General features: G+C 61.7%; 1 protein-coding gene across 1 annotated transcript; it reads left to right on the top strand.

The window, feature by feature from the left end:
* The first annotated feature begins 251 nt into the window (after positions 1-251).
* On the top strand, positions 252-9541 carry ERFE (erythroferrone). Its single transcript, XM_044240900.1, has 8 exons — positions 252-446; positions 2713-2835; positions 4052-4154; positions 5286-5527; positions 5604-5712; positions 5796-5886; positions 6628-6706; positions 7838-9541. The coding sequence occupies exons 1-8, from the start codon at positions 252-254 to the stop codon at positions 7934-7936; spliced, it is 1041 nt and encodes a 346-aa protein (XP_044096835.1). The 3' UTR covers positions 7937-9541.
* The last annotated feature ends 645 nt before the right edge of the window (positions 9542-10186 follow it).

The raw sequence follows: 10186 nt of genomic DNA on the forward strand, positions 1-10186 counted from the left end.
AGACACGCGCCCATAGTACACGTACACCCACAGGCAGGCATACGCACGCGCGCGCGCGCGCACACACACGCACGCGCGCGCTCATGAGCACGTGCCCCGGCAGCCGCTGCAGTTCGCGCCGACGCCGGCAGAGGGCGGAGAGTCGTGAAGCGCGGCCGGCGAGGCGGGGGATTCAAGCGCGTTATAAGGCGCCGAGCGCGAGAGAGATCCCCAGACGCCGCGCTCCGAGCCCAGAGGGACCCGCCGCCCGCATGGCCCCCGCCCGCCGCCCCGCCGGGACGTGCCTGCTGCTCGTCTGTACCGGCCTCCTGGCCGCCGCCGCCGGCCTCCGCTCCTCGGAGCCCGGCGAGCCCGTGGACGGCCGCAACCGCCCGGAGCCGGGCCTCGGAAATGAGCTGCCCGCGGGCCCCGGGGAGAGCCGCACAGGGCCGCCCGCCCGCACGCTGGTAAGAGCGCCCCGGACGCCTCGGGTCTCAGTTTCCCCAGCCCAAGCCCGCGCCTCCCTGGGGTCCGGATGCCCTAAGGGCGGAGGGAAGCGCGGCGTCGCGGGCAGGGACCTGGGCTGACCTGGGGGCCTTCCCTTCCGAAGCGGGGACAGAAGCACTTGTCTTGCGGGGCAGGGGAAGACTCAGGGCGCTGCCCCTCTGTGCAGCCAGTTGGCCTTGCCCTGGCGCTCTGGGGATGGCTCCGGGGCATCAGAGCACCAGTGGCCAGGCCAGGGGCGGGGGCGGGAGAGGCGGGAGGCGCAGAGGGAAGTTGGGAAGTGAGTAAAATGTGAATAACTTGATTCTCATGAAATTGGAAGGAACTTGTTTGTCAGGCCACCCTCCCTCCAGACTATTAGGCAAAGTTCTGTCCCAGAAACAAACCCCCAAAAGTGCCTCCCTTTGGGTATGGGGAGCAAGGGGTCCTGTGACTTGTGACCATGAAAGCGTGATTTTTCGTTCTGCTCTGTTCCCTCCCGTGAGGGTGGTGCAGAGTGGTCAGGCTGGGGGAAGAGGGGGTCCAGGGGCTTCCAAGGAGGCTCAGTGCCGGCGGGACCTCTCAGAAAGGGAGGGGAGAGGGCTGTCAGAGGAGATGCTCAGGGGCCCTGCGGGCACAGCTGGGCTTCAGTGGACACTTGGAGCCACAAAGACCAAGGACACCTCCTTTGAAGAGGGGGAAGGTAGCAGCCAGCCCTGTGGGCTCCCTGGGAGGAGCCCCTCCCAAGTCCTCCTCCCCACCCCAGGAGTCGGGGAAGGCAAACCCCACCCAGGCAACTGGCCACACCTTCTGGAGGAGGGAGATGTTAGGAGAGTCCCCAGGAGGCAAGGGGCCTTCTGTGCTTCTAGAAAGGATTCTGGCCTTGGACTGTCTTTGGGGGACAGTGTGGTAGCAGAGGTTCCCCACCTCCTGAGAGCCCCTCAAGACTGGGGATTTCGGTGGGGCCAGGACTGCTGCCCAGCACCCCACCCACACTGTCACAGGCTTGTCTGCTGGGATCCCTGGCTGACATAGCTCCAGCCTGTTTCCGCTCCCCCCAGACCAAACTGGGGTCCGAGTCCAGCTGGGGGGGGCGGTCAGCTTGGCACGCCCATCCAGCCCTCGTGAAATACTGCCGGCATATGGCCCTGCTGAAGGCTGAGTGAGGCCGTCAAGTGGACTCCAGTCCTGTGTCCACAGTGAGCAACCAGCAAGACAGCACATGGCAGGGCCCAGCAGCCAGCAGGTTGTGGGGTGGCCCTGGGCACTCTGAGGCTTTTCTCTGTCCGACCCCAGGCTCCTCTGTTGTGGAGGGCCCTGTCTTCCCCCACTTCTCCCGTAGCACACTGGCTCCCGAGGGCAGGCACCTGTCCCTGCAGAGCAGCCAGGAGACCCCTGGCTCTGTCTCCGACGGAAGGTCCCAGTCAGCTCGAAAACCCTGGGTCCTTCTATCAGCTGCCTGCGTGGTGCTTGTGACCTCATCTAAGCCCTCTAGCTGATTTCCTTCCCAGCTGGAGGCCTTTTCTGGGGCCCAGACTGCCTGAGCCCCACTAAGTAATGGGCCAAAGGCCTCTGCTTGGAAGGGACCTCCTGGAATTCTCCGTGTCGGGACTGGTCAGAATGCAGCGTGGGGGAGAATGGATTCGGGAACCTTCGCTGCCCTTGTCTAAGAGGTCCCAAGGAAGCTAAATGACTCAATGCAAACGTAGCAGAGGTAGCCCACCAGCCCCCCCGACTGTCTCGTAGGGTAAGCTGTGGGTACCCCGAGGGCTGAAATGGGCATCCCCCGAACGTCAGAGGGGGCCACACAGAGGGCCCCAATGATCACAGTCATCTCTTCCCTGGTACTTGTGAGTCTGGTGGTCCCTTCCTGCTGCTGAGTCTCCCAAGGAGGCGTGTTCACTGCCGCTCCTACAGACAGAGACCGCCAGAGGCCTGGTGGCCCACATGCCAGGGTTCTGGCTTCTCAGGGGCTCCAGAGCTCTGCACTCCATCTTCCTGCCCTCACAAAGTCGTCCACTCACAACGCCCAGGCAGTGGTGTGGCCTGGTTGTCCTCCATGTGTCACAAGGGAGGGAAGCATGGAGGGAGAGCTGTGCTGACTTGGAGGGCACCGCTGTTGACAAAGACAGGGCCCTGAGTGACACTGTTGACAAGGACAGGGGCTCGGTGATGTCTGGACAAATTCCATGTATTTGGCGGGCAGCCACTGGAGAAGGCGAACCAACCTGGGGGCTGACTGTGTTCCAGGAGCCCACTGCTGAGGGGGCACGTAGCTTTGACCCCAGGGATGCCTGGATGCTCTTTATCAGGCAGAGCGAAAAAGGCGTCAACGGCAAGAGGGGAAGCAGAGGCAAGGCCAGGAAGCTGAAGGTGAGTACAAGAGCCCCAGCTGTGTGTGTGTGTGTGTATGTGTGTATTTCCAGGGCGGGGTGGTGGTGAACAAGGGGCCTTCCCCTGCAGGGCTTCCCTGTACCCCCAGCTCACCACCATCACCCCCTTGCACCCCTCACCAGCCCCACTGGTGCACCCTGGGCCTTGCCAGTGAGGACAGACCTTCCCCTTTGGCCTGGGGTCAGAGAGTGTAGGAAGTGCCAAGCTGGGGGGCCCAGGCAATCCTGGGTTTGAGGTCTGTTCTGATCATTTTTCTAGGCAGGCCAATCAGTTACCACCCCCCCACCCCCGCTTCTCCTCCCTCTGCATCCTAGCAAGGGAGGCCCGGGCTGGCCTGGCAGGGCAGTAGAGGACCGAACTGGAGGGACTGCAGTCAGGCTGGAGTGACAGACATACCAGCTGGTTTCCAGGAGATGGGGAGCCCAGGGACCCTGGATGTTGTAGGGTTCCCACTGTCATTCAACCTAGCCAGAAGCCTGGTACCTGGTCCTCATGGCTATCTGCTCCCTGGGGTGGGGAGCTCTGGGCCATGGCTGTGTTGCTCACAAACTGGGTTCGGGCTTTCTGCCCCTCCACCCCCCAAAAAGGGCTGGCCTCGCCCTATCCCAGCTCAGCCCCAACACTGGAGAGCCAGGCTCTGAGCCTGACATAGGCAGGTCGATGGGCTGTCACCATGACCTCGCCTCACTGCCACCCCTTGGAGCCACCTGGCCCTACTCCCGGCTAAGCTGGGGCTCCCCTGTGCCCTTCCTTGCAAGGGACTGACTTGCTTCTGTGTTGGGGTCCCATCCCAGCCGAGGGTGGACTCCCTGAGGGCCCCAGGTCCCGACATGGGGCCAGGCACAGAGAACCCACTGACGTTGGCTAACCTCCCTACTCCATCCAGGGACCCCTCTGTGTCCCCATGTGGTGCTCTTGCTTGCTGGGAGCCCCACCTCCCAGGGGCCCCACCGACCCAGTCAGTCCTGGGCCTCCAGCACAATGCAGTCCTCACACTCAGGGCCAGTGGCTTTTAAAGCGGAGCCTTGCTGCCTTCTTGGGGAGTCTGAGGCCCAGGAACTGACCTCAACCCCACAGGTCAAAGCAGGATCCCTGTTTGCCTGCTTCTTAGTTGCAAGAGCTTGCAGACGGTGCCCACTGTCCCCCACCTCTCTGCTAGATAGCCTCACTGATGAAGTTCCTTATTCCTTTTCAGCTTGGCCTGCCGGGACCCCCAGGTCCCCCTGGTCCCCAGGGCCCCCCTGGCCCCATCATCCCACCTGAGGTACTGCTGAAGGAGTTCCAGCTGCTGCTGAGAGGTAGGGGCAGTGCCCCTGTGCGGGTGGCTGGAGGAGGGGTTTCTGGAGGAGCCAAGACAGTTAGATGTCCCCATGTTGGCCAGGATTCAAGGAGGCCCCTGCTCCGTGCTGGGTTCAGGAGCCCACAGCGGATGCGGGTGAGGCCAAGGGGCAGGGGCAGGTGTTGGCAGGAGTGTGGTAAGGTGGGGGCGTCGCAGAGAAGGTGGACTGGCCATTGGGTGTTCACTGGGTGCTTGGGGACCAGGACCCACTGCTCCTCTGGGAGTCCGGTGAGCCCAGCCAAGGCCAGGACACCTGTACCCAGCCTCCACCAAGTGAGGATCGTCAGGGAGGGATCAGAGGTCCTTAACTTTGCAAAGTGCTTCTCAGATCACAAAGAAACCATGGGGATTTCAGACGCACCCCAGGTGACACGGGCCCCACAACGGAGACCCCAGCTTCTTCCCCTGGATCCCCTGTGTCCCTGCCTGTGTCTGTGGCAGTCTCAGTGGTCTCAAGAGCCCCCACGGGTTTGGGGGTGGGGTGGAGGCAGGAAGGATGGTGTAGTGGGCAGCACAGGTGCAGCCCAGGCTGCGGCCGCTGAGCTGGAGGCAGCAGAGGGAGGGCAAGCCCAGCTGAGGTGTCCTGTCCAGGAGATGACCCTGTGTGAGGCCAGCTGCCCAGCCAAGGCTCATTATATTTACTAGAGTTCGCTTTATCATGGGAACTCTTAGAGCCTTTCCCCCCTTCCACGAACTGTTTATTTAAATACACGAGCTTTGGAGACTGAAGGATCTCCATGTTATTTCCAGCAACGTGGCCATACTTACTAACTTACACCCAGCTTCCTTGCAAAAGTGAGCGGGGCTGCTTATTGTACCACCTTCTGGGTACAGTAATACTGTAAGCAGAGAAAACAGCAGCGTGAGGGGGACAAGTGGGTGAAGTGGCAAGAGGAGACAGGAGAACCAGGGCACTGGGCCCCAAGCTCCCTGGTAGCCAAAGCTTGAAGGGAAGCAGGATCAGCATCGGGCTCAGGAAGCCCCAGTTGGTCGGGTGCCTGGCAGCGGGATCCCAGGGTTCCAGAAAGCTGGTTCCCATCAAGAGGCAGGGGAGGGCAGGCGGGTGCAGCCACTGCTCGCTCTGTGCCAGGTGCAGTGCAGCAGCGTGAGCGCATGGAGCCCGAGCCCTGCACGCATGGCCCCCCCGAGGGCACTGCCACCATCGGGGAGGACGAGGAGGCGGCGGGGGACGCAAGCGTGCTGGCGCTGGTGGCCGCACCGCTGGCCCCGGGTCCGTGGGCGCCGCGCGTTGAGGCTGCCTTCCACGGCCGCCTGCGCCGGGACGCATCGGTGGAGCGGCGCGCACTGCACGAGCTCGGTGGCTACTACCTGGTGAGTCTGGGGCGGGGCGCGGGGCGCGGGCAGGGGGCGGCGGGTGGGCCCAGGCTAACCTCTGTGCGTCCCGCAGCCCGACGCCCAGGGTGCCTTCCGCCGCGGCCCCGGCCTGAACCTGACCAGCGGCCAGTACACGGCGCCAGTCGCTGGCTTCTACGCGCTCGCCGCCACGCTGCACGCCGGTGAGGTCTGGGGCGGTGGGGGGTCTGCCCCAGAGTGCGTGGGCCCCCGCCGGCCCTGACCACCCGCCTTCCTCCCCCTGCAGTGCTCGCAGAGCAGCCCAGGCGGGGGCCGCCACGCCCCCGGGACCGCCTGCGCCTCCTCATCTGCATCCAGTCCCGGTGCCAGCGCAACGCGTGAGTGGGCGCTGGGGCAGAGTGGGGACCCCAGCGCCAGACCCGCCCCCACGTGGCCCCCTCCTGCGCTGGGTCAGGACACGCCCCGTCCTCCATCACCTCCTCCCTGGCTTCCCAGTCAGTGCTTGGGTACCCAATGGACTTTCCCTTTCCAGTAAGGCGGGGAGTGGGGCGGTTGTGTGTGTTCCTGTTCTTAACCCAAACTTTCCTAGCCTCCTGGCTCCCCTCACCCCTGCAGGGGGCTGACTCTCTGTCGCTGGGAGGCCCATAGGCTCCTCCTCGGAGAGGCCTTTCCTGACCATTGCAGCCACACCCCCCGTGGTGGGCTCCCTGAAAATCCCCAGTACCCCCAGCAGAGCCCAGGCACAGAGCAGGCACCCCACAACAGCTGTAGAAGAGAATGAAGTTCAAACTTTGTACTCTGCATTCGGATGGAAGCCTTCACGGATTGGCCTGAACCCACCTTTGAGTGTCAGCTGCTGCCCACCCGGCCCCGCTCCAGCTCCTGGCCTGGGCCCTGGCTTGCCTTTCCTGGCACCCGTAGACCCCCTTTGGCCCTGTGGACACTCTCCTGACTCCTCTTGAGGACCCCGTCCAGATACTACCCTCCACCAGAAGACCTGGCCAAGATAGCTGTAGCACTGCTCTCAGCTGGGCCCGTGTTGGTTGCTGGGATGATCAGTGGGTGAGGTTGGTGGGGCCTGGGGGGTGAGGGCTGATCCTCTTTCTGTTTCACCACAGCTCCCTGGAGGCCGTCATGGGTCTGGAGGGCAGCAGTGAACTCTTCACCATCTCGGTCAATGGCGTTCTGTACCTGCAGGTGCGTGGGGCAGGCTTGGGCGTGACTTGGAGGGGTGACCAGGAAGAGAGGGGGTGTTAGTGGGGGCTCCAGGTCTCTGGGAGCAGTGCTAGCAGACTCCAGGCCTGGGAGAGGGTGCCTCCCCCAGGTTCAGGTGAAGTGGGGCCACCTCCAGGTCCCCTTCCCCAGGGGCCACGTGGTCCACGAGCCCATGCTCGGCTGCTCAGGCTGTAGTTCTCAGACCTGCCCATCATCCCGCACTGAGGGTGGGCAAGCGCTCCGTGTAAGCAGGAGGGAGCGGATGTGGGCTCCACGCCCTCAGGCTGCCATCCCAACACCCTGGGCCTGTGGAGACTGTGAGAGGCAGGAGGTCTACTTTCTACACAGAACCATACCTGACCATCTCTTTCTGGCATCGGGGGGCCTTTGGCAAGTGATTGAGAAACTGATGTAAAGGAGGGATGTATTAAACAAGAAAACACCTAAGTGCAGACGTACGGAATCTCACCTGGCCCTTCACTGGCACTGTGCCAGGCCCCATTCTAAGCTCTTTGCAGAAATTATCTAATTACCAGTGCTTTGAGGTCTGTAGTCCTATTTTTTGTCTATTCACTTTTTAAAGAAAACGTTACTGAAGTGTAGCTGATGTGCAGTGTTTCCACTGTTCCAAAAGAAGGGAACTAAGGCACAGAGAGGTTAAGTCACGTGCTCAAGCTCAAGCGGAATCGGAGGCCAGGCTGCCTGAGCCAGCCGGCTGTGGTTACTAGAAGGCATTCGAGGGTCTGGTCCCCAGTACTGCTGGGGCCACGTGGCTCACCTGGGCTCCTAAGAGGCAGAAGGTGGGTGGGCCCCCCGATTCTGCCCTTCTGGGGAAGCGTTCCCGGGGCTGTGCGGGCCACCCCAGGAAAAGGCAGGCCAGAGTACCGGGCCTGGGTAGGCTCTGTTAAGCAGCTTTAGGCCAGGCTGAGGGGAAGGGCCCCCCTCACCCCAGTCTGGAGAAGCACATGCCACAGAGAAACCTGTTTTGGGTCTGGAACATCTTGCTGACCCTGAGAGCCCTGCGGGGCCAAGTGGCACAGGCGGTGGTGTGCTCACCTGGGGGGCGCACCCACAGGCTGGCAGAGCCCAGGCTGACCCTGCCCTTCCCCGCAGACAGGGCAGTACGCCTCAGTCTTCCTGGACAATGCCAGCGGCTCCTCCCTCACCGTGCGCAGCGGCTCCCACTTCAGCGCTGTCCTCCTTGGCGTGTGAGTGGACACACCAGGCCCTTTCTCTTGCCCAGTGAGTGGAAGCAGGGTCCAGTCTCTGGGCGGTGTTCGGTGGCAAGGCCACACGCAAGACGAGGCTCCCTGGAGCCGCCCGCACTGCCCCTGTAGGTCAGCCCAGAAGTGGCCAACGACCGGCAGCCTTGGGAGGGGACATGCAGACGGGGAGCCACAGAACCAGAAGCGATCTCAGGATGCGGTCTTTCGAAAGGAGAAGAGCCCTATTGGGCTGTTGCTTAGCCGATGTTTCTAGTGGGGCTCAGTGCCCAGGAGGACTTGCTCTGTTCCTCGCTACAGACTGGTTCCCCTTCTGGCCTATGAGGCAGCTTGCCCAGACAGCCTCAGCCTCTTCGCCTTGGCCCGGCCCCCACCTTTTCCATCTTTCCAGTGTTCTTGTGGACTGCCTGGGTGCCCTGCACAGGGTCTGAGGGCTTTCCAGGGACAGCATGCTGTCCAGCGCAGCAGCCTCCACATCGCTCCCCTCGTCTCCACCTGGGGCTTCCTGGTCCCCACCTGCACTTCCCCAATGGTGCCTTTGGCCTGAATTTCCTGCAGTGACCACAGGATTCAAGAGTCTCACAGCCCCTTGGCCCAGAAGCCCTGGGTGCCAGAGCAACACTGGAAAGGGGCTAATGGGGGACAGTGAGAGTCTGCCATGCCTAAGTTCACCTTGCAGATGGCCTTTGCAGAGCGCCCTGCACTGCTCCTACTAGACAGGTGCCTCTTCCTAGCCCCTATGAGGTTCTGACCGCTGGGATCCACCCACCAAATGAAAGATCTAGAACATCTCTGCAGATTAGAGATGAGCAGGCCCTACCCACTCATCTGAACAGACAAAGCAGAGGCCTCCCATGAGCCAACAGCTCCCACTGCCCACCTGTGGTCCCGTGAGCACCAGCCAGCTCTGCGGTTCTTCCAAGCATCTTCCCCACCTGGGGACACATGCAGCCCTGAGCTCAGGTGGAGAACAAACAGACCGAGAGAGGATGCCCAGAAAGCTGGTCTTGGTTCCCTAAGACCTGGGTCCCAAATCCACCGTGATGCTAAAGCAGTGATGGGACCTGTGGGGGGACATGGGCATCTGTGTGCAGGTTTCTTCCAAGTTGTAGGGACCCCCACCCAACCTCCACGTGGCTGCAGGGATCTGGTACCACAGGATGTGGTCAGGCCTGAAGAGAAGAGGGCAGTGGCCGCAGTCACCTGGACTATCCAGATGGCCTCAGAAGCGGGTGACCACGCCCAGGTCTGATGGACCCCCAGGGCCCTCAGTTTCCATCTCCACTAAGAACCCCCTCCCCCTCCTTCCTGGCTGTGGGGGAGCCCAGACACCCCACACGAGAGCAGCCCCACATGGTGCCCTTGGCAGGCCCAGCAGGATTCTCAGTAGGGATGGTATCCGCCCTACCGGGAAGTGCTGGCCCAGGTCCTGCCTCCCCTCGCAGTCTGATAAGAGCTGGGGGGCACGCCCTTCCCTGGATTTCCTTCTGCACCCAATGGGCACAGATCCTTCAGACATTTTTTCCTTAAAAAAGCCACAGATCTTCCCTTTTCTTAACCTAAGTGTATTATACCACAATTTGTTTAAATATTTATTGTGTAATATTGCCAGATGGAATGTATTTATATATATAACTGACTGGATGAGATGTTCTTCAGAATTCTCGTGTTATGTGACTATCCAGAGTTATAAAGACAAAGGGCAGACCTTAAAATGAGACTTTCATCACTTCGCCCAGGTCCACTGGGAATGGCGAGCACTGGACTCGGGGAGGGGAGGTGGAAGGTGACCCCCCCATCCCAGCACAGGGGGCTGGGGCTGGACCACGTGAAGACAGTGGTGGTGGGGGGTTTGTCAAGGAAGCCTCTACTGAAGCTGCCCCCAGCTCTGGGGCAGTGGCGTTTGCGGAGTTAGTGGTGCCTGGTTTGCCATGGGGAGATGCAGACTGAATCAGCTGTCCTATTTTCCAGCTCTGGGATGCTGGGAGCCTGCCTTCAGTGGTGCACCCTGCTTCCCTGTACGACGTCAGGGATGGAACCCGCGCCCTACTCTCCGGGAAAGGGTGTGCTGGCAGCGGGGACTCGGGCTCTGGAGCTGAAGGGGTGATAAGGCGTGCTCTGGGATGGGTGGGGGCACAAGCATTTGCCTGGAAGCGTCCAGGCAAGATCTGAGAAACTTACATCATCCTGAGGCAAACCCTACAGATGCCTCAAGGCCGCGTTACTGAATTACAAATGA

This window comes from Neovison vison, chromosome 3, assembly GCF_020171115.1.
Source record: "Neovison vison isolate M4711 chromosome 3, ASM_NN_V1, whole genome shotgun sequence".
In the NCBI taxonomy this organism is placed as follows: domain Eukaryota; kingdom Metazoa; phylum Chordata; class Mammalia; order Carnivora; family Mustelidae; genus Neogale; species Neogale vison.